We start from the raw sequence: 26406 nt of genomic DNA on the forward strand, positions 1-26406 counted from the left end.
GCACAACGATTTCTGAGATTCATCCATGTTGCTTTACTTTGTTTTTATTGTGGAGTAGTATTCATTGTATGGATATTATATGACTTGCTTAAACATTTACGTGTTGGTAGACATCTGGGCTGTTTCCCATTTTTTACTATCGCGAATAAAGCTGCTATGCACATTCACATTAGGTCTTTGGGTGGGTATATGTTGTCTTTGCTTGTTGAGTAAATAATTAGGAGTGAGATTGCTGGATCATATTGATAGGGTGGGTAGAAAGGTAGAAATGAGCAGTAGAAGGATGGAAGCTGCTCTCACTTGGGGTATAAACACCTTGCTTGCTCAGCAAGATATTGAGAACAAGATATATCATTAGAAGAAGGAAAAATGCCTCAAAGGGAGGGAAACCATCCTGCTTACCAGAATATACATCCTGTTTCTCAGGGCCATTTTAATGAGCTTCTCAAATAAATCATGCGAAATTAACGGGTTCATAATTACACCCTGAGAAACAACCTTGGGAACCAGAAGGGAGGATAGGACACCTCAGCAGAGAGAGGCGGACATTATAGAGAGGAAGAGGAGGAAACAATTCTACTCATAGAAATAAAAACCTCTCACAGAACGTAAGGAGAGGCGGCTTCCTTCTCTTGGTTCAGCCCGCTGCATATCTTGGAGTATACTCACTTTTACTAATAAACTTCTTGCTGTCCTATGAAACACAAACTCTGTATCTTGATTGAATTCTTTTCTTCAAGAAGACAAAAATCGAGGAAAATGTCATTCCTGATAACAGTATGGTAGGTAAATATTTCCCTTCGTAAAAAATGTCCTGTAACGATGTTCTTCCTCTTCCTCTTCTTCTGCTTTCCTAAAGTCTTGTAGTAAGGAGAGCCCAAGTACATTATAAAGTCACAACTGGGGAGGGGGAAGGGCTATTTTAATGTGGTTCAGATGGGACTGGTTTAGGAAAGAAAAAAATTGGGGGAGGGGTTGGGGATGAGTAAATATAAGGACACAGCACAGTTCAAAGAAGAGCCCATAAGTTTGAGTCAGAACATCTGGAATGTAGGTCCAGGCTCTAGGCTTCCTAGTCATAAGACTGTGAAAAATTTGATTAATGTCTTGGTTTACAAATATGTGAAATGGAGGCAATAATATTTACTCTTCATGATGGTTTATGTAAGTGTTTTTTAAACCAAAAAAATTTCTCCAAATGATGGAATGTGTTATTTTAGGGAGAACTCAGTAAATGTCAGCTCTGAATCATCCTGGTTGGGAATGAGGGTGGAAGGATTGCTGGTGGTGGTAAAACGGATTTTGCTCTTTACGCTATGTAATCTAAACTTTAGACGTTTAACAAGAGATCAGTGTATAAGTGTAGTGGGGATCAGGCCATTCTTGATGTCAGAATACAAACTCCTTCCAGAATCTGATAAAAGCCATAAACTCCTTCCAGAAAATGCTCCCCACAAAATTCTAGGAAAGAATTCATAGACTCCTTGAACACCACTTACGGACTCTGGCTTTAAGAATACGGCTTTACAGATTACCAGAACACAAAAAAATAGAATGTAAAAATCTAGTTTACCTGTATAAAAATAATTCAATTATGGTTACTTATACAAATACCATATTTCCATACCATTATGGTACAGTAACTATTTTGTTTATAATTATATCAGATTGACTTTGCTATAAGTTTGATTTGGTTATAAAACTAAACTGTTGATGCAATCTCCACCTTTATCATTTGTTGTTCATGTGGCACAGTGTTGTATATTCACAACTTTAAAAGGAAAAATTAGAGCGACTATTTCTGAAGCGCTAGTATTCTGCTTCCATGGTTTTATCTATTGAAATAATTATTTCCCAGGTTGGAAATTGTGTGCTCTGAAGGGACAATCTGGTAGGTGAGAGGTTTTGAGGTAGAGTAGAAGGTGTTCAGGCTTCAAAAGACGCATCTGGCTGGAATCCAACTTCCTTCACCACTTACTAGAGTTCTACCTAAACAAGCCCTTTTAAGCCCTGACCTTCACTAACTTCATCAGTTAAATGGGAATAACAATACCTACCTACGTAAGGGGTGTCTATGAGGATTAGGGACACTATAAACAAGACACTCAGGCTGTATTAGATGATAAATAATAGTGCTATTATGGTGAGTTCTTTGTATTACACAACGGTAATGCCATATAATTAAACTGGCATAAGATTCCTGACTTCAGGGGACAATTATTTTGTCTGGAGGATCAGTAAACGACACGACCTCGACCTCGGGAAGGTTATGGTGTATCCTGCCTTTGACAGTTCTTCATTCAGCCTGACTTCTGAATAGTACTTTGTTGGCTTTTCAGAAGGTCCCTGCAGTATCTAAGGTCTTAAAATTCCGGAACTGACACGCCGGGGAAAAACCAGTTCAATAACATCTTTTCTTACCTTACTGTTTTTCCTTTCTCCGATTTAGTAAATACCAAGCCAAGCAATAATAAATCTTCTGACAATTATTATTTTTTTTTTGGTCCAAGAATATATTTTTCATGTCTGAGTAAGTGTCATCACCTTCCCTGACCCCTTTGGGAAGAATGGAAACAGACTGTGAGTCACGTCCACCCATTTTCAGGCCAAAGTTCCGGAGCATTCAGTGGAAGTCAGTGTAGTGTGATGGAAAAAGTAGTGGTCGGGATTCAGGGACCTAGGTTTGGTCCCCATAACCACTGAGGAATCTTCATGAAAGGGGCCCAAATGGCTCTGCTTAGATTCCTCATTTGTAAAGTGCATCGAGTGGGCCTTGGGTGTGAGTGAGCTTTGTTCGCACATGAGGTAAGCGGTACTTCCGCGGAGCTCCAGCCTGAGAGGGGCTTTTGGCCTGGACTAGGCCTGCACGGGGCTGACCGCTGCCGCGCAGCGCTGAGAACCGAGAATTGCTTCGCAGCATCTCCCCCGCCTCCCCAACCCAGCGTCTGCGTTGCTAGGGGAACCGGGGGCGGCGCGCTTTCCGGCGCAGTCGCGGCGGCGTGCAGCTGTCATGGCGGAGACCGTCTGGAACACTGACACGGGGGAAGCCGTGTATCGCTCCCGGGACCCCGTGCGCAACTTGCGCCTCCGGTAGTCGCCTCGCCTCAGAGCCCCGTGGTTTTACGCTATCAGATAATTCGAGCCTGAACGTCACTGCTCAGTGTCCGGCGGCCCCCACTTCCGCTTATAACCCTGCTCACTGCCTCCGCGGTCTCCCCTCACTACCCGGAAGCCTCTCCACTTGCATCTTCCAGACTTGCCCAAGCTCTTTCAAGTCCCTGCCCCTCCCAAATTCCTCGGAGCCCTGTGTCCCCAGTACACTCTTGTCACTTAGTCTTCCCCTTGGGACCCCCGCGCCCCACTCACCTTCCCTCAGTTGCCTGCACCCCGCACACTTTGGTAGCCACACCCTCTTCTGTGTCGTGTTTCCCCCATCTTTGCTTCATGTTTATCTCCTGGTTGTGTGTCTTGTAACGAGTATTTTGGGCTTCTTTTTTCTTGATAGGGTCCACCTGCAAAGAATCACATCAAGCAACTTCCTACATTACCAGCCTGCTGCCCAGCGCGGGAAGGACATAGACTTGGCCACTTTTAGGCCTCAAACGGCCAGTGGGTGTATGGTGGTGATGTGTCCCCTTGGGGATCTGGGAATCGCCGAGGGTAGTAGTCACCTCTTAAGACAAAATAGTCGGAGGGCTGTAGTCTGAGAAAAGACGTAGAGAGGTTGGGTTCCTTGCCCAAGGTCACACAGCTGGTAAATGTTGAAGTCAGGATTTGATGGTAGGCCATTTTAACTGCTATATTATGTTGTGTATGAAAATTGAATAAGACGTGATTCCTGTCATCAAGATACAGATCGTAATTATGGTCAAATGTAGTGAAATACCAAATACCATATACTTTAGATATGTTATAAATTTGCCCGGCAACCTAAATTCCATTTGTGGCATTTCTTTTTTTCTAAGAGAAAATATGCTCCAAATTCTAAGTATACATATAACACTTTTAAAAACTATTTTAAAATTGGAGTCTGCTTGAAAAATGTGCATATTAACATCAACTGTGCACTTGCAGTTTTCCTTATCCGGGAAGCCAGGAGAGTGAGGAAGAGAGGGCAGTGTGCTTGTGTTAGGCCACTAATCTCTTTGCTTTTGTTGATTCTGTTCAAAAAATATTCCTGGGAAGAAGTGTGGGCTAGTGGGTTGTGAAGCATGTATCTCTGAAGAAGGCATACTCATCTAGGAGTGTATTAGATTTGGTTTTTTATATATTTACTTGCCTTTCCTCTTCTCTCCTGATACTTGGTTTCCTAACGTTACAGTGTTTGTGATTCTAGATATATGGCTTCAGGCATAGGAATGATAAAAATGCCAGGGTTTCCTTTCTAGCAAAGGTGGACAGTTGGGATTGAGGAAGAGCTATTCAGCTTAGATCTAAATTTCAGCTCTTGACACTGAATTAGATTAAATAATTCCTGGAAGGCATGACTTCCTTTTATTCAAATTAGAGTAGTGATTAAGACTTATTGGTTCCTAATCCTGGTTTCTACATCCACATCCACAGTCTTTCCAGCCTTTGTCTAGAGTGAGTGCTTAATAAATCACTGAACTCCAACTGGTTTTGTGGCAAATATACGAGCAGTGACTTTGGTTATAATTAACCACAGAGCAAGAAGTGGTGCTGGTTTGACCCAAACATTTGACTCACTCTGTTGTCTTTGGAGGTGGACACCGCCCAGATGAAGATGAAGAGGAAGAGGTCTTGATTGGGTGGCAGGAGAAGCTCTTTAGTCAGGTGAGCCAGTGTCACTTGTCTGCTTGGTCTTCTACCTGGTCCACCTCCACCAAGATGGTATCAGGGAAAGATTCTTGATACGCATTGTCAATCTGATTTCCAGAAAGCTTGAAGCAGTTTATACTTTCCCCTGTTGTGTTTACAGGGGCAGTAACATACTGACTGTCACCACCCATTTTTATGATCCTGGGCGAGGAGTTTTCACCTCTGAGCCACATGCCATCTGTAAAAGTGGAGTTGGATTAGGTCATCACTCTGGTTCCTTTTAGCTCTAACATTCTTCGCATCCCATACCCTCCATTAGTTTTGATAAATGAGAGTTGACCATGAAAATGTATCAGATTGTTTCAGCTGTATGGAACTGCTTTATTTAAACAGATGTGGGAACAAAAGTTTGGTATATTCTCAGTAGATCTGTTTCTTTGTGATCTTAGTTTGAAGTAGATCTGTACCAAAATGAAGTGGCCTGTCAGAGCCCTTTGGATCATCAGTACCATCAAGAGATCCTGAAGCTGGAGGACTCAGGTGGCAGGAAGAACCGACGAATCTTTACCTACACTGACTCTGATAGATACACCAGTTTGGAGGAGGTATTGTTCTTTCCGAGGTCCCATAGCTTCCTTCGCCTTTGGCTCCCTGAGCTTTCTGGCCTCACTGGGTGCTTTGTATTAAATCAGCAGCCTGTGAAGGGGCGACAAGAGAGCCTGTCTAGGAACTGCCTTGTGCCGCTGGCAGCCAAGCTGGAGTAGAGTGGGCACAGTCTGCAGGTGGTGTGGCTGCTGCTCCCTTCTCCCTGCTGGAGGGCCTGGAGGACCTGGCAGGGTTTCTAGTGTAGGCTTGCAGACTGCAAACCGGGAGAAGCTGCCACTGGGCTGACTTCCTCCATGTATCATGAGATAAGACAGGTGGGTGGAGTTTAGAACCATCCAGATAAAATTCACCAGGGGATTCAGCCAAAATTCTTGAGTACATGGGTGTGAAGGAGTTCAGTACTGCTTTGGGGAATGGCTTATGTCCTCAGTTTGCCTTAGTTATGTCAACATAACCTGTTGGACTTGTTTAACACTTTCTTCTGTCATTGCCTGATATGTTCTATCTTCTCAGGGAGATGTTAAACTCCTCAAGGGAGGGTAGAACCTGTATTTTCTGATTTTTGTCTGCAACCTTGTAGATCTCTGCAAGGAGCAGGTGTTACGTGAATGTTTTTGAAAGACTGATGCTTTTATTAGGGAAGCTGTGGGTGGGTTGGTAGTGTATAAAACTTGGGTTGTCTGTTTTAGAAAAGTAAATAAAATTACAGTTAGTGCTCAGCTCCCATGTGAGGACTTGCCACAGAATGCTTGTATCCCATTTAGTATCTTCCAACTACCTAGTTGATGGCAATATCTACCAGGCAAACTCACACAACTTTTTGTTGGTATGTGCTCAGAGATTACAGACTCATTTTAATATCTGCATAAATAAACTCATTTCTGCAGGTTCATATGCTGCTAGAATCTTAGGGCAAACCAAAGCCTGGTAGGAATTTTCTTTGGGTTGTTTGTGCCACTGCCCCCCCTCCATTAGTACGTGTATGTGTAATTGTGAGGTGGCTATACCTCAGGTTCAGGTCCTGGATGAGGTTTCAAAACGAGTACTCCCCTTCAAGCCCTGACCAGCTGGGTTACACAGGACTGCTCTCTTTTCTCAGCACTGTCAAAAAATGACCACCGCAACCAGTGAAGTGCCATCATTCTTGGTTGAGCGAATGGCAAATGTCAGGCGGCGACGGCCGGACAGGAGAGGGATGTGAGTACAAGTGTATATGGGGGGGACCTTTGTGGTCCTTCCATGCCCGTGTTCTCGGTATGTCCACCTTGGACCACCTTGAACTTCGGTATGTCCGCCTGCCGGATGAGCTTCCCGTTCTGCAGTAGGCCTCCACCTATGTAGGCTCCCTGCGTTCCTCCTTCAGGCTCTTTAGGGGGTGCCAGGGAAGTAACCCTTCCTGTGGTGTCTCCCAGGGAGGGTGGCATCCTCAAGTCACGAATTGTCACCTGGGAACCCTCAGACGAGTTCGTCAGGAACAACCATGTCGTCAACACCCCTCTTCAGACAATGTACATCATGGCAGACCTGGGGCCCTATGGAAAGTGAGTGAAGCTTCTCAACGCCCTGTTCGGGTCCTCATCACTGTCTCCTCTCACTAACTACCTATGTGTTGTAGTCATCCTGGGGTATATCTTCTTCTTAGCGGTTCTCAGAAGAAAGTGTTTTTCCATAATTCTCTTCACAGCCTCTGTTCTCTCCCCTGGCATGGGTGGACTCCCTCTTCCTCCTTCCGTGGAGGTGGGACCAGTGACCCTGAACCTTGTTGACTTCCTGGTTTACAGGCTTGGCTATAAGAAGTATGAACATGTCCTCTGTACTCTGAAGGTGGATAGCAATGGTGTGATCACAGTAAAACCGGATTTCACTGGCCTCAAAGGACCCTACCGGTGAGGAGAGGAAGAAAGGGGTGGTGGAGACCGGCATTCCTTCCCTTGGCTTCACTTCTTGCACCTAGTGGAGGCGATGCTCAGAAATCCCTTCATCTGTTCTAACTTTTAAATGCCCAGGCAGTGGTTCATACTCTTTTCGGGGTCGTTGACCCCTAGGATACTGGGGATCATGTTCTGAGAAAATATGCAACTACACCAATTTGAAAGTGATACCTTCAGCAGTGTAGTTAAGTGAAAATAATTCTCTGCGCTGCTGAATGTGGGGACTAACCAGAACACGTCTTTCCCTCTGGGCTGATTGTTCCTCATCTCTAGGTCCTAGAATAACAGAACTAGACATTAGAAATTATCTACACCCACCTGTCTCTTTCTCGGGTGAGAGAACTGAGTGCCAGGGATGTTGTGCTTTAGGGTTTCACCGTGACTTTGAGGCAGAAATGGACCCAGAACCTATATTCTCTGTCTAGTCTGATACCCTTTCTGTTTTACCATTTTGTTCCCCTGTCCTGGTCATCATTCTGGCCATCGTCGTCATCATATACTCTAAATGAGGTGTATGGCCAGGGATGGCTCACCCCTGAGCGAGATCTGGAGGGCCCTATCTCTCGTTATCAGAGTTGGTCCTTTTGTGGCTTTGACCTTGCAGAATTGAGAGCGAGGGGGAGAAGCAGGAGCTGTGGAAGTATACGATTGACAACGTGTCCTCCCTTGCACGGCCAGAAGAGGAAGAGCGGGAACAGCGTGTGTTCAAGGATGTAAGAGCTAGTTCATTCTAAGTAGCAAAGAGGTGAGCCCCAGCACCTGGGAGCTGAAACCGTGTCCAAGGTTGAGGTCAGCAGTAGCAAGGTCTGCTTTTAATGGCTCTCTCCTGACTTAGGAAGCGTTACTGACTTATCAGACTCAAGGCTTTGATCATAGTAGAACATAATCATCATCACAATGACCATTGATTTGAGCACTTACCATGCTCTGTGCTAGGTACTTTACGTACTTCATTTCATGTAGACGGTACAGCAACCCTTTGAGGTGAATACTTGTATTATTACCACTATAAATGAGGAAACTGAGACTGAGAAGTTAAGCAGTCTGCCCAAGGTCATGTATAGCTTGTATGTGTGAGAGCCAGGATTTGGTCCCAGGCCAGTGGACTCCACAGCCTCTGTGCTTACGTTAAAATGCCAGTGGCTGGGATGCTTAGGCCTCCAGTTCTCTGAGCCATTTTCCATTATTGCTTCTTTGCTCCCTCTCATTCAGAACTGAACCCTGGTCTGGCTTGGGTCACATCTTCAGTTTGGGTTTGGTTTCCTTCCTCAGCTCTATGGCCGGCACAAGGAGTATCTCAGCAGCCTCGTGGGGACTGACTTTGAGATGGTGAGTACGTGGCTTCCTGCAGCACTGCCCGCGGGCTTCAGCCAGTGCATCCTGACTGGGGCTGAGTGCCTCTCTTAAAAAGCCCCAACACATACTCTTCGAAAGTGTCAAAGGAAGTAAAAAATAGTGTATAGAGGATAGTCCTTGGCAATGTTTTTAAAACATTTTATATTGATATAGAACTGTTAATGCCTAGAAAAAGACCTGAAAGGGTATGCACATGCCATGGGGGGCTTTTTCTGGGGAGAGGGTGAGATTGAGAGATGGTAGATGAATATTGGGTGGTGAGAGATATGTCGGGGATGTTTATTTTTTATTCTCCAAACTCAGGTAGTTTTGAATTCAGGTAGTTTCGGTGGTAATGCATGCATGTTTTACTCTATAATTAATTTTAAAAATAAAAATGCCTGCCTCACTCTTCATGTGGATATTCTTCTTAAAGGCTGCATGGAGAGGGACGGGGTATTGTTTCTGTTTGTCAAATAGTTTGGTTCTTTAACAACAAAACAGTTTAAGTCAGTTATTCTGTGGTCTGTTCTTTGTGTCCCCTCATCCCAGGAGTTCCATTCCTAGATCTGGAAACAAAGATAGAATTACCCACTGGTCTCCCTTTCTCGCTCTGAAAATTTGACTTTCATAATTTGTATATTAGCAATAGAGGTTCAGTATTAAAAAGTTAAATAAGATAGATACACAAATAACTAAAACAGGAAATTCCCTAGTTTCTTGACCTCAGCCATCTAAAGGGAACAGGGGTCTCCAGGCTCCTACTGGATGCCAAAGGGCAGCTGTTATGGCTTCCATTGGCTATTCTTCTAAATTTCCCATACTGCATTGTCTTCCCCACCATTACAAATTCTAGAAATGAAGGAAACAGATCTGTGAAGTGACAGGGTGGGAAGGAATGTGATAGTGACATACCCGGATCTGACATCCAGTGGCAGGTCTTCTGGGGCTTTGTGGACAGGCTAGAGAAGTGCTGATTCCCTCCAGACCTCCTGATCTCCCCCGCTTTCCTCTATTTCAGACTGCCCCAGGTGCCCTCCGGCTCTTTGTAAACGGAGAGGTGGGTAAGTGTCTTGCCAGACAGAGATCTCTTGATGCCTGGGCTGGTGCCCCAGTAGAGCTGTGAAATACCCACCCGGCCCACGTGGAGGCCTGCAGTACTTGGAAAACTCAGCCATGAGTCTTTCCTGGAAACACAGAGAGTTCCTGGCCCTCAAGGAACTTTCTCCAGAAGTGCATAGACCCTTCGGGACTGGGTGGGTGCCAAGGGTGATAGGAGAATAAGCTGAAATAGTTTCCTGTTTTCTTAGTTTCAGCCCAAGGCTATGAGTATGACAATCTCTACGTCCACTTCTTTGTGGAATTACCAGATACTAGTAAGTAAGATTCGTAAGTCTCTCTTTTTATACCCACTCTGACAGTTGTGTAGCGGCATTCGGTCAGGCTTCCTACCCTGCTCCTGCACTAAAACTCTGTTCTTTTCAAGGTCATAGATCGCTTCCAGGTTATTAAGTCCTGTGGTGACTTCTCTGCTTTCGCCTTATTTGACCTCTCAGAAGCATTTGACATGGCTCACTTTTCCTCACTGAAACTCTTCTCTTGGCTTCTGGCTCCATACTTCTGTTTTCTCTCTCATTGGTGAATCACCAGCCTCCTTGGCTGACTCCTCACCTTCTGTTGATCTTAAGCTATTAGAGTATCCAAGGCCTTTTCAGGACCATTTCCTTTGTCTGAAACCCTTTTTGTCATATCTTTACACGACTGGTTCTTCTTGAGTTTAGGTCTCAACCTAAGTGTCACCCTTGAGAGGTCTTCCCTCATCACCCAATATAAGTGAACCTCCAGGTCATTCAGTTCCTTCACCCTGTTTTATTTTTAGAATAGCATTATTCACTGTCTGATAGTCTTGTTGGTTTGTCAGTCTCCCTCCCACTAGAATGTGAGGTCCATGAGAGACAGGGATTTTTCCTATCTGGTCACCAAGATATCCCCAGACACTCAGTAAATGTTAAGTGAATGATTGATTGGGTGAGTGAGTGAATGAATGGATAAAGGAACTCTGTGTCGTTCTCAACTACTTGCCCTCCTCCCAGGTAAACTTACTATATATATCGTGTTTGGCTTTCAGACTGGTCAGCCCCAGCCTTCCAGCAGCTCTCAGGAGTAACACAGACCTGTGCCACCAGGTCCCTGGGAATGGTATGGAAAACGAGAGGGGGTACCTGGAAGGGAACAGGACTCTGCTCCTAGGGTGGCATCTGAAGGTTTATCAGGCTAACAGCTACGGCCTCTGGGGAGAGAGATTCCAAAGTCGGGTCTGGCCCTTCTGTGTGGGCTCTGCAGCGCTGCCTGCTCCTGGGATCCTCACACTGTTTTTGAGCATGGGAACAACTTGTGTTTGGGTGTCCCTTTGCCTCCCAGCCTTTTAATTCCCACCTGGGGTGATAGTTTTTCCTTTTCCCTTGTGAAGGTGACCTTGTTGTTGGCCATGGGAGAACAAATTCCAAGTGAGGCCTTGCCCAGCCCACACTACGTGTAAAACAGCACTCCTCTTTTTTAGGACAAGGTGGCTTACTTCTCCTATCCGTTCACATTTGAGGCCTCCTTCCTCCACGAGAACGAATCAGCTGGTGAGTAGCTCAGCAGCTGATGCTAGGCCTTGGGTGCCCTCAGGGGGTGCCCGCTCTTAGTGAAGGCCTTCTGTGACCTAGACTCTTCTCTCGCTTGCTCCCAGACGCTCTCCCGAAGTGGCCTGTGCTGTACTGTGAGGTCCTCTCACTGGACTTCTGGCAGAGGTACCGTGTGGAGGGCTACGGAGCTGTGGTGCTGCCCACCACCCCAGGTGACCTCTCGTCCCTGCCCTTCATGTTGTCCACGTGCCCTAGCTCCTAGGAGCAAGACCAACCCTTCCAAAGGATTCAACCATGTCCAGTGAGAAGTAGGGATAATTAGGAATTAGAAGTATTTGACTTGCAAGATTCCTTGCTCTTGCTGATGAAGTTTCCCTCCTCCATTAGAGACAACTGAGTGAAACTGCAACTAACTGGTGAAGTCAAGCAGCCTGAGTGCCTCTGGTACCTGCTCCAAGCGCCTCTGGTTGACTTGCAGCCTTGGGGGAGGGGTTGCATGGCAAAGTGGATCAGTGTTCATTTTGAAATGATGGCCAGTGTCCTTATTGTGTGCCCGGGGTGGTGCTAAGTGTGTCTCATGTAATTCTCCCAACTACACTGTGAGGTGTAGGTAGTATTTCCATTTCACTAGAGCAGAAGGAGCTTCAGTGAGGTTAAGAAACTCGTCCTGGGTGCACAGGTAAGAACAGGCAGAGCTGAGATTTGAATTTCTGTCTGATTGATTTCCCGGTGGGTCCCCTAAGCCACCATGATAGTCTTCACCAGAAGTTAGACTGTCACCAGACCAAGTGTGGTAGTGGTGGCCAGGCCTGTGTCATTGCTAGGGAGTCAGCAAGGGACCACATGCCCTTTCTGGCCCTGGCCTCATTTTCCTCTTCCCGCACAGGCTCACACACCCTGACAGTCTCCACGTGGAGACCCATGGAGCTTGGCACAGTGGCTGAGCTGAGGCGGTTTTTCATCGGCGGTTCTCTGGAACTGGAGGATCTCTCCTATGTGCACATCCCAGGAAGCTTCAAGGTGATTTTTGTCTCTGCGGACACTTCATGCTGGGGGCTTATGTTCCCATCTCATCTGTAGAAGGTGGGATCTGGGTTCCGACCCCTTCATTGCTTCATTATTACTTAGTCCCTTCCTCCCTGTGGCTTAAGGTAGAAGTCACAGCCATATTTTGAATGAGGTACAAATATCTACACCGCTATCCTAGGAGATCTCTGGAAAATAGTATACTTGGAGATTTCCCCCGGTCCCCATCAGAATAACCATCCCGTCCCTCCCGCCCCTCACTGGCGCCTCGGTAACCAGCCCTGGGGAGGCCCAGCAGGACCCTTGTAAGATGCTTATTCTCAGTGCAGGTGGAATGTTCCCTGCTTTACGGTTGGGAGCCCAGTGTTAGCGTGGAGGTGGTGGAGTCTGGATGCTGGAATGCGGTTTCCCCAACAGAACTGTTCTCCCTAAGAATGGGAATGAGAATGGGAGGGAGGCCAGCATGGTTCCTGGGCTCTAGAGACTGCAGAGACCTGATACTGGCTCGTTGTGCACCACAGGGGGAGCGTCTGAGCCGCTTTGGGCTCCGCACAGAGACCACAGGGAGTGTCACCTTCCGCTTGCACTGTCTGCAGCAGTCCAGGTGAGTGACCCTGGCCCTCTGCCTTGGGGCTCCTTACCCCAAGGGCTGGAAAGCAGCCTCGGTCATGTGATGCGCTCCCCTGCAGGGCCTTCATGGAGTCAAGTTCTCTCCGGAAAAGGATGCGGAGTGTGTTGGACCGTCTGGAAGGATTTAGCCAGCAGAGTTCCAGTCACAATGTGCTGGGTAGGTCCCCGTGACCCTCTGCCCCCCAGCTGGCCACCACCCAAAATCAGCATGGGCCATGTTCCTCCCCACTCTATGGCGGCTGAATACTGTATTTGCCTCCATCACAGAGGCCTTCCGTCGAGCCCGGCGCCGCATGCAGGAAGCCCAAGAAAGCCTTCCCCAGGACCTCGTGAGCCCCTTGGGAAGCATGGTCTCCTAGCTCACTGGAGCCCTGGCGCTCCATGTAAGAGGAGAAGACAAGTGATAGCTAACGCCAGTGCTTCCTCATGTCCTTCTGTTAGAGACCTGCTGAGAACAGGCAGAGCTGAGCAAATCCCCAGGCCTGCCCGTCTGCCTTGTCTTCAGCAGGGTCTTCTCTCTGCCATGTGGCGATAAAACCAGACCCCTGGGGCCCCCAGATTCGTATTTCAGCTGCTGCAAGTGGGCATCTCAACCAGACAGATTGTTTGGTTCGAGACCAGTTGGGGTTCACCGCATGGTTGGTTCTGTCCTTGGCAGCCTCTCTTCTGGTGTGTGGCACAGTCTCAGGAGCAGTGGATGCAGGTGCCTCCTGTTCCACAAACTCTTAACAAGTGGAGGCTCAAGAAAGAAGGAAAACGAGATAGAGCTTTAATTCTCGGCCCAGGAGTGTCAGCCTCTTCTCTCCAAGGTAGCCTAGTCCTACTGCTTAGGGCTTGTTGCATTTGAGATACGACTATTTCTGGAGTTAATGAAAGCTGAAGGCAGTGGCCAATTCATGCTGCTAGCTGGGTGGTATCTTTTATTGTGTTTTGTACATAAAAGCTTCTTATACTGACTCGTTCTGTCGGCTGTTTCTTTGCTCAGGTCGCTGGTTTGGTTGAGGTACTCTCCTTAATGCTGGGGTCCCTGGCACTGCTGGGGTTCCTTCCCCTTTACTCCAGAGTGTTTCTTTCGATTTTCTTAACTCAGCCCATAGGAGAGGCTTAGAGGTTAGTGCCAACCGTGTCTTAGCAGCACTCCTCTGAAACATCTGGAGCAAGGTATGGGACTGAAGCTGCGTCCCCCGCAGCCCAACACCCGGCTCCTGCCCTCAGCAGGGCTTTATTGGCAGATGCGGGGCATGCTGCTCAGCCTGCAGGCTCGCGAGGAGAATTATGGGGTGGCTAGAGGCGGGCACTGTGTGGTCTCCACCTCATGGGTAGGGATCAGGGATGGTCTGGGAAATAGAAGAAAGTGTCTGGGAACCCTGCAGGTGACTTCTTGTGTGGGCCTCACGACCTTGCTTGGCTTCCAACACCGGTGGGTTCACTGCTGCTTGGGCGCCCTAGCTATCACTCCCAGCCAAAGAGCCAACTCTGAGTTGTAGTGAGCAAAAGCATCAGCAGGACATGGTTGTTCCAGGGGAAGAGGGTATCCTGCGGCCTCCCCCAGGTTCCCTGGTCTCCAAGGTCAGAGGCCTGAGATGGGCTCCTGTGGAAAGAGCAGAAGTGGGCAAGTGAGGAACTTGCTGGGCATCCAGAAATGAAGCTGTTTCAGGGTGTTGATGACTCAGCCTAGGCTAACTGGAGCCCTCCTAATCGCCCCCCAAAGTCCTAGGCCCCGGGATTAACTATCAGCCCTGACGCTGGCATACTGGGAAGCCACTAGGAAAGAGTACCCTGTCCCTAATGACAAATTCTGTTGTCCCTGCTTACAGGCCTTGGGGAACTCAACTGTCCCATTAGGGGAAGGACGTGAAGGACTGACTTAGCCCAGTGCTCTCGGGGGAGGGCCTCCCCTTACCTGCGGAAGCCTTATTTTTTTCGCCAGGCTGACAAGTTCAACCTGGGGATGGAGGTGCAGCCCACGAAGTCCCGTGGGTACGTGTTGGCCCTGAAGATGTACCTCGGAACGGTGGTGATACCGGTATTGTCACACACAATTCGAGACAAGGAAACCTGTCTCAGGGCCTTGCGCTGTCTCCTGGTGAAAACACCCCTTTTCTGCCACCAGAACCTACCAAGACAGCCAAGAAATATAGGTGAATTAACATGAGTACCTGTTGTATGCCAGGTACTTTATATATTTTGTTTCATTCCATTCTCATAAAATTTCTGCAAAGTAGGTATTCCTATTTTATAAATGAAGAAACCAGCTTAGTGGTCAAGTAAATCGCCTGAAGGTATTAAATGTACAGTAATTTAGGTGGCCAGGGCTGGATTTGAACCAAGGTAAATACAAATCCACCAAATGAGGCATTAGCTTTCAAACCCTTTCTGCCCGTGTTTTCTGGGATCCGCTAAGCCTGGAACAGCGAGACTGACAAGTCTCCAGGGTTTCAGATGCCTCCAGCTCAGGCATTATCTGCCTTCCTGGGTCAGTGGTCTCTCTCTCCCTCTGACCAAGCTCTCCAGGAGCCTCCTGTCTCAGATCCTGTAAGCTTGGAAGAAATGAAGGTACAAAGAGCACATTTCCCCATTGTTGAGTCTTGAAGTACTAGTGCTTTACTGCCCTGCTCTGGGGCTGGTCCCTTTAGGCTCGGATCACTTACCTGTCTCCATTTCGGGCTCTTCTGAACTGGTTCTCAAAAAGACAAGCCAGAAGAGGCCCTACTCGGGCTCCTGGCAAAAGAGGCTCTGCAATGGCCCCAATCCAGATGTCAATGTTGTCAGGTGTCCCGTACAGATTCAGAAACTTCCTTGCTAAATCCTGGTTTTTTAGCACTTGGCTAAGCTGTGCCAGATTCCGGGGCTGGGAGAGTCCACAGAAGCGCCGCCAAGCATTGTACCCTGAGGGGAACGGGGCAGAAGCAGTTTCAGTCTTACCGTTTCTGTCTTCCCATTAGCTTCTGCTTCTCTCTACAGTTTCTCCTGGGAGAGCCCTGTGGTCAGGCAATACTGGGCACAAGAGCCCTGCTAGAAGAGGTCCTGAACCTTCCAAAGACCAAACCACTGTCCTCTAATTTTCAGTGTGAATGGACAACCATACTTTGTGTGCCTCAGACTGAGGCATGTGTCCTCATGTAAAAAGCTGTTGTAACCCAACACTCATAACCACAATAATATTATTATTAGGCGCATGTGCATTGATTAGGCACAAATAAGATAGTACCCAAAACATGAGATTCTCCATCAGGTTTGTAGAATGAATGAATGAAGAAACAAACGAGTGAACAAAACAAATGAAAATCATGGATAAAGCTTATCTATTCAGAAAAGGACCACATGCTGTATGATTCCATTATGTGAAATGTCCAGAATAGGCAAATACATAAAGACAGAAAGTAGATTAGTGGTTGCCCGGGGCTAGGGTGGGGATGGGGATTGACTGTTATTATGAGGTTTCTTTTGTGAACGATAGAAATATTCTGATATTAGATATGGTGATAGATGCATATCTAATGACTTTATATTAAAGTCATTGTGTTATGTACTTCATGTGGGTGAATTTTATATGTTAATTATATCAATAAAGTTGAGAATGTTCACCTACTCAGAAACTTCCAAAGACCAGCCATGCTGATTTCTCAGCTATCGGGATCCCACACCAGGCTCAGGCCACATGACGTGGTAGGTCCGTCAGTATAGGAGATGGCTTTACCCTAGCCTGAGGAAACACCAGCCCACCATCATCCAATGAACGGCAACTCACAAACACCTTCCCCCAGCTGAACAAAGGAAAACCACGTCATGTTTTACCATAACTAAGCACTATTGGGTGACTATCGGGATCCTCACAGACCTTTGTAATCCCCATTTTATCAATGGATATTTGTTGAGCTTAAGCAGCTGTGACATTCCCGAGGTCACTCTACTATTAAGTGGAGTTCAAATCAGGTCTTTCAGTTCCAAATTTGGTGTTGGACTTGAGAAGGGATTCGAGTAGACTGCAAGAGCTAGTATCAGGGAAATATTTCTGGGACAGCTTGCAGGGACCAGGTACTGGGGGGAACAGAGAAACTCACTGTGTGGCGACTTGGATGGCTAGCTATCTCAGTTCTCCAGTAGGGGGCGCCCACAGCTCCGTAGCTGTGAGGAGCATCCAAGTGTGAGGAAGGAAAGAAACAGGTTCTTGAGTGCCTGCTGTGTGCCTGCCAGATGCTGTGTTAGGTGCAGTAGAAATTCCCCCCACTGTGCTATGATACAGCCAAAGATTAGCCAAGGAAGATGGAGTTGTATTTAGGCAGGAAAGTAGAAAGTGAGGAGAGGGAACAGAGGAGCGAGGCCAAAGCATTCCCCTAACACTGGACTGAACAGGAGCGAGAAAGGAATTCTGAGCTTGATTCAGATTTTGCTACTTCCTAGTTATATGACCTTAGGCAAATTACTGGATGTCTCTGAGCTTATTTCTTCACCTATAAACATGTCTGTAGTAGCTGCTTCTCAAGGTCATTGGGAAGGCTAAACGAGTTACTATCCATGAAATTTCCTAGCAAAATGCCTAATTTTTTCTTCTTTCCTGGGATAAAGCTTTCTGTGTTCGCCCCAAACAACAAGGCAGCCTTACTTTTACCACCCCCCAACCCCCCATTCCCTGCATCTCAGGATCCTACTTAGAGCCAGGAGCCAATTTCTCTATCCCTTAAACTTGAGCCTTCCTCCTTGGAACTTGCCAGGGTGGAGGGGAATGGAGTTCTTCCGTGCCTTTTAAATCCGTTTCTGTCTATTTGGAAAGTCCTGATCGCCTTTGTTCAGCTCCCCATGCCCAAGTCCTGGTCCTGTTGTGAACTGAAAGCTAGAGCCCCTGGAGCAGATGTGGCAGGACAGCAGAAAAGTGGTCCCAGGAATGCTCTCCTGCATCCACCCTGGCCTTGCATGCCTCTGAACCACAGCACATCCTGTAGACAGTCCCACTCAGAGAGGAGGTACCAGGGGTCTTCTCTGAAACCCAGCCTCACCACCAGCAGCAGCCCTGGTCCAAGCGAAGCCTGGGAGGCGGGGTGGGCATCCCCCTCACCTGGGAGGCCATGGTCCCGGCTACGTTGCATGTTGAGAGCCGCCAGGTCCAGACCGATCCTTCTCACTTGCCGAAACAGCTCGTCCCGGAGCTCGTCCACCACCATGGCATCCTGACGGTTCAGCTTGGCAGGGGTGGCCATGAGACCTCGGAGGATGGGGTCGATGCCACCTGGAGGTGGGGAATGTGAGCAACACAGATCGGACCAGCCCCTGGGAGGTAACTTGGGTCATCACATGATGCCAAGGTAGCTCAGAGCTGGATAAGCCAGTCTGCTTCTATTCTATGTTTGTATCAGGAAACAGGCCCGGGTGGACACGAAGGGAACTGGAACTGGCAGGGAAAGGGGTCACCCCCACTTCTTAAAACAGAGTAAGGCAAGCTTCTTTCAGGCCCACAAGCCGCCTGTCTGATATCAGCGTCCTCCCGTTTATTACATAAATCCTCTAATCTCAGAGAGGAGGGGAGGCTTGTGACTGAGGGTCTTAGTGGCACCTGACTTGTTTCCACTGTCCTGGGGAGACGAATAGCAGTGGCCTGAGCAGCAGCCTGGCCTCCCGGCAGTAGGCTTGGTCCACCAGGTGGCAGGTTGTGTTCCCCACCCCATCCCCATCTGCCTCTGGAAAACTTGGTCACCTTCATGCACAATTCTCCAACTGGCAAAGAAGACGGAGCTAAGTGGAACGTGCGAGGTGGGTGCTGAGGCCTGGTACTGGCTGTCCAAGCGGAACATGAAGGGCTGGAGCATGGTGTGGCCAAAGCGGAAGGCCAGGGTAAAGACATTGGCCACGCGAGGATCCACTTTGGAACAGTACCCCCGGTAGCGCCCCAGGGTTCTCCTGGCCCGGGCCTTGCCCAGAACCAGGGGCAGGTAGTCCCGGTAGGTGATGATCTGGTAGGAAGAGGTAGGAGTAAATTACCTTAGCGGCTGCCCACCCCACTCCCTTGCTTTGGGACAGAAGTTGGGCTTTCTGAAGGGCTGCTCAGACAGATTAACTCTTGATTGTCACCATGTCAAATGTGGCAACATTAATATCCCATTGGCTGGTGGAGATACAAAGCCCAGAGAGGCTGAGTGGCATGGACAGGGTCCCATGGTGAGTTAGTGGCAGAACTGGCGGTATAGGTCAGATCTCAGGTACACCCCCAATCACTCAGACCTGAGTGACTTGAGGAACACCCTCAAGGGTGTAGTAAGGAGGGTAGGACCCACTTCCTCAGATTGTTTCTCATGCCAGATTGTCTTCTAGGGGATGCTGGGACCCAGGATTCCCTACCTGGACCATGGCCCCCACAATCTTCCGAGCCTCCTCGTATAGCTTGTCTCCGGTCCAGCTGGGATTCAGGCGTCTCAGCTCCGTAGCCAGTCGGTTGTGCTCTCGCATAAAAAGGGTATGCATGGCTGCCAGTTTGGGGGTTTCGCTTGATCGGGTGTCACCTTGAAAACCCCAAGTTCAGAGTTGCCTTAGCCCTTCCCAGAGAAATGTCTTTCTGCAAGGGCAGACAGAGCTCTGGGGACCAGAGAGGCGGTGGGAATTTTTGGCCTGGACCAAGCTCCCCACCCTCACTGGACCTCCATCTCCTCAGCTGTGCTGTGAGGCCCCTCACTGACTGCCACCCTAGGACTCCCGCACCAGGGGCCAGGAGAGGGAGGACCGTGGGGTACCTAAGTGACTGGAACAGGTTTGGGTGAGGTGGCAAAGCACAGGACAGCTGCCTAATGATTGTACTCTACAAGATGACCAGATCCACAGTTGGTGGAGGGACCTGAATAACTAACTCTAGGAGCCTTGACTCTGGGACCATGAGTCCACCTGTCCCATGAACTGCACCCATCTGAATGTTCTCTACCGAGGGCTGGACCTTGCTCCAGCTTTGGACTTGCTATCATGCTGCTCTCCCCAGGGAGCCCAAGGGACAGGTGGACAGAGCCTTTTCCTGTAGCCAGACTTTCTCCATTGGCTGGTAAGAAAGTAAGTTCCTGAAGGTGGGCCTTACACACAGTCATTCGCTGGCTTTGAACTAAGCCCTCTTGTGCAAGGTCTTATTTAATCCACTCTTCAGTAGACTGCTCGCAAAGGTGCACGCTGCTCTTGCCAGGAGCAAAGAAATATACAATCCTTAGAACAGGGGGCTAGCGCCGACTCCCTGGGAAGAAAGCAGTGGAGCAGAATGGAAAGAACACAGACCTGGACGCTACACTGACTTGAGTTCCCACTGTGGACTCTGCCGTCTGAACTCTGTGCACGTTAGTTATCTTCCCTGAGCTCAGTTTCTCCACTGTAAGACCAGGGCGATAGTGGCTTCCTGTCAGGGTTGCTGCCAGGATTAGAAGTGGCATACTGAAATATCTTAAATAACCAGCAGCCATGACCAGTATCATTATAACCGGCCCATGGGGGCAAAGGACCTGAGGAGAGTTCAAATTACGTATCTGGAAGAATATAGCAGGTACCAGTGTCAGCAACAGTGGGAAGGTTGAAGGGTGGGAGCATTGAAAGCCTAAGGGAATTTCACCCAGAGAAGAAAAAAGTTTAGGTGGAAGTAAAAGCTACTTTCGAGTAATTAAAGAGGCTATTACTGTGTGAAAAGGAGACAGCTTCTGCTCTGAAGTTCCAGAAGCCAGACGAAGAGCAATGGGTGAATGCTGGATCAACACGGGGGGCCTTTCTAACCGTCGGCCCTGCTGGATGAGAAGGAGCGCTGCAGGGGCGGTGAGCCTCTCATCCCTGAGAGGCAAGTGGTGATTGCTGGCCACACACCGGGCATTTGCAAAGGGACGCCTAACAACTTAAGGGTTCTGTGACAACTACCCACAGACCCGTGCTGTGGAGTGCCTAGTATTGAGGTCTGAAGCCATGTACCCCGCCGCATCCCAACCCGGAACCCGGGGACTGGCTCTGTCCTGGGCAGACATCACCTTCCCCCAGCCTGACCTGCCAGGAAGCAGGGGATGCGCGCGGAGCGGTTGGTGAGGAGGCAGGGGTCGTCGTGCAGGTTGTCGAAGGGCAGCAGAGCCCGGCCGTTGTCGCTGAAATGTTGGTTGACAGCCAGCAGCCCTAGGTAGTTGGTCTTGTTGCGGAGCCGCAGAGCGAGGGAGACCTCGCTGCCGTACACCATGCTGGCGTCCAAGAAAGAGGTGAGCGCGTTGATCTGGTTGCGGACGTTGTTCCTGTTCTGTGAGCACGAGGGTGCCGAGCGGAAGAAGGGGATGCAGTCGCGCTGGTTCTTGATTCGGGGGTCATTGGGCGGGATCTGTGGTTGAAGGGGAGCCAGTGACACGGGGCCCCTTAAGAGCAAGCTCGCTCCTTTTGGCCATCCCACACCTGCTTCAAAGCCTTGCTGGGTAGTGTCCTCCTCCAGGATGCCCTCTTGGACTCATCCAGACTCACAGCGCTCACCAGACCAGTCTGAGCGTCCTTAATACTTTGTAAGAGGTTAGAAGTAGAGGAGGCCTTAGATCCCCATTTTGCAGATGGGAAAGCTGAGGCTCAGAGAGGGGAAGAGACAACTAGTGATGGGGAAAGGCAGGATGAGAACCTAGTTCTCCTGACATTTATGCCCGCGCTCCTTTCACTCCATTCAAATCCGCAGAAATTTCTGAAGCACCTTTCTGTGCTGGGTGCTTTGGAGACTACAAAGATCAACCAAATCCAGGACAGGTTGCAGAAAGCTGGCAATTCAGTTGAAAACAATACACATAGAGAACATAACCCTAATTGATGTGCCACTTGCTATGTTCGATCCAAAAGCCAAAAGTGAAAGGTGTCATAGGAAGATATGGGAAGGCTCCCCAGAGGAGGTGCCCCGAACCAGAGCTTGAAGAATGAGGAAGGTGGCAACAGGGAGGAGCCAGCCAGGGACCCTCACATGTCATACCCCGTGGATGTGGCCTTACCTATGAAGGGTGAGGGAAGGTGTGCATGTATGTGTGTGCGCACGTGTGTGTCCCCCTCTCTTCCCCAGCAGAGGCTCTGCTCCCTGGAATCCATCTTTTCTTCCCTAGTTTCCACACCGTCCTTGCTTCTCAGCCTGAAGGATAGCACCCTGCTTGTAACCCAATCCCAGGAATTGGCGAGAGCTGCAGGCCGGGCCCTTGGACTACCCCAGGAAAGAGAGAAAGGTGAGAACTAAGAGACCCTAAAGGCTTTCAAAAACAGCAGCCCAGAGACTTTCCCTTTTGGAATCAGACCCATGGGTCAAGGCCAGTCTCAGTTGCTTCCCCTTTGGTGAAGCCTGCCCTGAATCTCTTGGCAGATTGCCCCACCCCTCAAACACGCATAGAGCCAGAGTCTGTGCTTGTCTCTGTCTGATACTCCAGCATCACAGCTCCTTCAGGAAGGTACTTAAGTCTTCCAGAACCCCACCCCCAGCTTTCATCCCTGGGGTGGAGGCCAGGAGCGTGGGATGTTGCCTGAGGGTACCTTGATGGGAAAACAGGGGGGCAGCTGTTCACAGGTCTTCTCACAGTCGACGCCTGCAGTGAAGGCCACTCTGGCTGGGGACTCAGGGGTGAAGTCCAAGTCATGGTCAATGAACTGGCCCCACTGCATGAACATGAGGGCGCGGCCTCGGTCGGAGGCCAGCCTTTGCTTGGGGAAGCGGACGATCTGGTTGGAAACAGCCCGGACCTGATAGGGAGATAGGTCAATGTGGGGTGTGGGCTTCCAGACCCAGAAAGGTATGGGAGCCAACCCAGGACTCAGTGGGCAGCAGGTCACCCCTGCTGGAGTTAACATACAATCTCTCCTCTTCTCCTGCCCTCCCCGCCCCTCCCCGACTTTGTCCCAACTCTTCCTAGAAGGATGGGCCAGGCTCCTGAGGATTCCAGGAGGTAAGAGAAGGGGAGAGGCCAGCTTGGCTGGCTCAGACCCCACCAGCACTTCCAGAGGGGTTATTATATTAAATCGATAGATCAATTTATAGACTAATGGATAACTGGATAATAGAACTGATAGATGCATCAACTAGTTGCTAGGTAATGGTTAATAAACACAGAGAGGATGGACAGATAGCTGAAAGGGTCAGTGGAAGAGATATTCCTAAGTGGATGTTGATAGATGGGTAGATGACAGATTGTTATATTGACATATGACTAGAAAATTGATAAATTGATGTATGTGAAATAGCTTAGATTAATAGATATAGTTAGATTAAGGTGTACAGCCCTTTATATTTAGTAAGATATTTTGACATTATTTTTTTTCAGGGAAAAAAACAATACCATAATGGCTAGCATTAATAGCTTGTACCCTATAAGGATGATATTTAATATTCACACCAGCAATATGAGGCAGATTTTACTGCCTTTTTACAGATGAGAAAACTGAGATTCAGCTGTATTACTTGCCCCAACTCACCCAGCCAGCCCATGGGAGAGCCTGGATCTGAGCCCCGTCTGGCTGACTCTGGCCTGTGCTTTTACTCCCTGAGTTTAGAAGAGATCAAGCACCCTCCAGATGCTCAGCAGCGACTCACAAGAGGGAGGAGGAAGCCATTGCGCCTCTTGCCAGGGGTCCAGCCGAAGGGTAGCGATAGCCGGTCCTCATACTCAGCTGGCAGCCAGCGAGCCAGGGCCTGGTTGGAGGACCCCAGCCAGGGTCTCCTCCTGCAGCAGTGGGTGGGCTTGGGTCAGCAGGGTTCCAGGCCTGGAGACCACTCAGCATGTAGGGAAGGGGTGATGAGGGAGGGGAGGCCCCACCCCAGGTCAGGTGCAGCCTCTGGCACCCACTTGTTGTTGCATCTCCCAGTGATGGTGCGGTACTTGTTATTGCACTTCTCCGCCTGGTCCTGGACAGCACAGCCACTGGCCTTGGACAGCAGCCACAGCTGGGGTTCTGTTAGCACATCTGCGGGCGGGACAGGTGCGCAGGCTCCTGGGTCCAGGATCCTAGCTCCTCCCTGAGCTGGTCTGTTCTGTACCTCCCATTCCTTTGCCCTCTCCCCTCCCAACATCCCAAGGCTGTGCACCCTGCTTCTCCCTCCTGGCTTCCTTCCATTCCCAGGCCAGGGCAGCCATGGGGCTCAGTGGGAAGCATGGTACCCGTGACATTGAAGGAGCTGGATCCCTGGAGTTGCAACTTCTCCTCCAGTAGCCCCAAGGCCACATGCATATAATCGGCGGCCTGAACGGCTGTCCTGGTGGCCGCTACCGGCTGTTTGAAGTAGAACAGGAGGTCCGTGGGGCTGGCCAAGCCACTGCGAAGGCGCTGCTGGATGCTGCCCAGAGAAGAGGATGGAGGACTCGACCGAGGAAGCAGACCCACCCAGGAGAGCCCCATCCCGGCCAGTGGGCAGTGTAAACAGGATAGATGGAAGGGAGGCTGTCTACCAACATGGCATTACCTCCATGGTGCCTGGGGGCAGGGCGATGGGAGAGGTGACCTTGGTTGGGGCCCATGCTCCCCCATCGACCCTCCCAGGCCCAGGCAGACCCCAGACCCACCTCTTCTGAGTCTGATTGTAGGCGGCATCCACCAGCAACTTGGCCTGTGTTATACATCCCCGAAGGACGGAGGGCTCCACTGTCCTAGGGGGAGCTGCTCGGAGGGGAGGGGACTCAGGTCTGGTGGAGCCACAGCCCCCCCACACCCAAGCATTTCCCCCTCCATTGACCTTCTTCTTGTCTGTCCAAGGGGCTATTACCTGGGGCAGTGCCCTCACAGGGCTGGGCCAGAATGAGTGTGACTAGGACCCCTGCCAAGGCCAGGGCCAGCTTCATCTCCACAGTGTGACCCCTAGCTACAGCACAGCAAGGAGCGACACCCATGTCCTGCTCCCTTCTCACCCGGGGGGCCCCAAGCTGACCTCTCCCCTGCCCCTGCTCTTCTCTGAAAGTAGCTGGGAAGGGACTTTTATAGCCCATCCTAGGATGAGAGAGGGGAGCTCTGGGCCCCAGAAGCCCAGCCTCTCAAGGTGGAGCTCTGGAACTTCCCTCTTATTTTAGGGGGAGTTGTGTGACTAAAACACCCCACCCCACCCCTCACCAGCCTGGGGATGTTCTTCCCTCCTACCCACTTCCCATCCCCACCCTCTTTGCTCTCAAGTCCACTGATGTATTCCTCTCAAGGGCCCAGGTCGCTCAGTGAATATTTGCTGGATGACTGAGGAACAGTGCGCCTCAGTAGAGGACTGGGCCTGGGCCTGCCACTAACTAACCATATGGTCTTAGTCAATTCACTTCCCCTCTCTGGGCCTCAGTTTTTACATCCCTAAAATGGGACTTGGGCCAGATGACTGGAAAGACTCCTCTGCTTCCCCAACAAGAAAGAAACTAGGTCTGCCTTACTGTTGTATCTCCCCATACCCCCCAGCATAAGGCCTGGCATTCAGTAGATGCTCAATAAATTTTTTTTGAGTGAATGAATATTTAGGATCAATGATTCAGCTCCTCTCCCTTACTTCCTATCCCTACCAACACTCTGGTACCTTATGGGGCCATCTGGGGACACAGAGAGACATCATGGTAGAGCACCCAGCAGAGCAATGGTAGCAGGCCGCCATAAAAGCTGAGGGCCTGTCTTGGGTTTAGTGCTTCTCCACTCATTTCTTCAGTGCCTATCAGTGGTAGGTGTGCATTGAGTCGTAGTTGTAAATGCTGACTTCCCGTTGGGCTGATCAGCAGTAGCTTCTTTAGAGGAGGCTTGCAACGGTGGGCTCAGAGACACCTGGGTTGGATCTGGCTCTGTCACTGCCTGTGTGACCTTACCTGAGCCTCCATTTCCACATCCCAAGGGTAGAATACCCCAGTCAGTCTTCTGCCAAGGGACATGCCCTCTCACACCTTCTTGCCTTTCCTCCTGGCGTTCTGTCCACCGGATGAGCCATGCTCAGCCTTTGCTCCAACTCCATCCTAGCCTGCCTGGAGAACCCGTGCTCATCTGTCCATACTCAGCTCCAGAATCCCCCACTATACCCTGCAGCCTGCCTGTCCTCACCCCTTCCCCCGTCTTCAAGTGGACGTGTTGATCTCTTCCTCAGTGCAGACCTCGTACCTGCTCCAGACTCCCAGCAGGGCTGTTCCCAGTGTCCTGTTTCCTGCCCTCTCTTCCCCATGCCCTACCTAACACAGCCCCCTGTCCTCCACAGCCTGCTCCTCCCACACCAACACCATCGGCCAAGACAGTTGCTCTTGAAATAGCCCCTTTAGCAACCCCTTTCACAAGCTCAAGATATTATCTCCTTATCTTCAGCAGGAGCTCCTCTCCTGTGATGAGGGGGCCTGGATGGAAAGTTACTGTGGAGTTTCCAGAAGCATACTGACCCCCTGTGTAACTTGGGATAAATCACACTGCTCCCCGGGCCTCAGTTTCCAAACCTGTGCAATGGGGATAGTGAGCCTCATGCAGGAGAAAGATTTAAAAAATGGCGGCATGACCCTCAAATGTGCTCCACCTCCCGGTCCTCAGGAAGC

At 49.6% G+C, this 26406-nt stretch overlaps 2 protein-coding genes across 6 annotated transcripts; one reads left to right on the plus strand and one right to left on the minus strand.

Annotated features, from left to right (window-relative positions):
* The first annotated feature begins 649 nt into the window (after positions 1 to 649).
* On the plus strand, positions 650 to 13893 carry MKS1 (MKS transition zone complex subunit 1). Of its 5 annotated transcripts, none has more exons than XM_088802128.1 (18): positions 650 to 782; positions 3506 to 3609; positions 4724 to 4794; positions 5229 to 5384; positions 6485 to 6582; positions 6798 to 6926; positions 7167 to 7271; positions 7921 to 8029; positions 8589 to 8645; positions 9673 to 9715; positions 9962 to 10027; positions 10780 to 10850; positions 11212 to 11281; positions 11386 to 11493; positions 12168 to 12301; positions 12829 to 12911; positions 12997 to 13094; positions 13596 to 13893. In XM_088802128.1, exons 1-18 carry the CDS (start codon positions 697 to 699, stop codon positions 13664 to 13666), a joined length of 1659 nt encoding a protein of 552 aa, XP_088658254.1. In that variant the 5' UTR covers positions 650 to 696; the 3' UTR covers positions 13667 to 13893. The 5 variants fall into 5 exon arrangements, with proteins under 5 accessions (XP_088658254.1, XP_088658253.1, XP_088658255.1 ...); XM_088802127.1 differs by having other exon boundaries at positions 653 to 782; positions 13205 to 13893; XM_088802129.1 differs by having other exon boundaries at positions 654 to 782; positions 3506 to 3780; positions 13205 to 13893.
* EPX (eosinophil peroxidase) lies at positions 13831 to 25793 on the minus strand. The gene is made up of 13 exons (XM_019736391.3): positions 24639 to 25793; positions 24439 to 24532; positions 24037 to 24212; positions 23725 to 23842; positions 23472 to 23601; positions 22418 to 22624; positions 20930 to 21248; positions 19271 to 19431; positions 18630 to 18885; positions 17994 to 18164; positions 15589 to 15826; positions 14841 to 15053; positions 13831 to 14528 (listed from the first exon to the last, which is right to left on the minus strand). The coding sequence occupies exons 1-12, from the start codon at positions 24856 to 24858 to the stop codon at positions 14852 to 14854; spliced, it is 2292 nt and encodes a 763-aa protein (XP_019591950.3). The 5' UTR covers positions 24859 to 25793; the 3' UTR covers positions 13831 to 14528; positions 14841 to 14851.
* Between the last annotated feature and the right edge of the window lie 613 nt (positions 25794 to 26406).

The sequence above is a fragment of the Rhinolophus sinicus genome, chromosome 12 (genome assembly GCF_057876585.1).
Source record: "Rhinolophus sinicus isolate RSI-liver-muscle chromosome 12, RSI-T2T, whole genome shotgun sequence".
Lineage (NCBI taxonomy): Eukaryota > Metazoa > Chordata > Mammalia > Chiroptera > Rhinolophidae > Rhinolophus > Rhinolophus sinicus.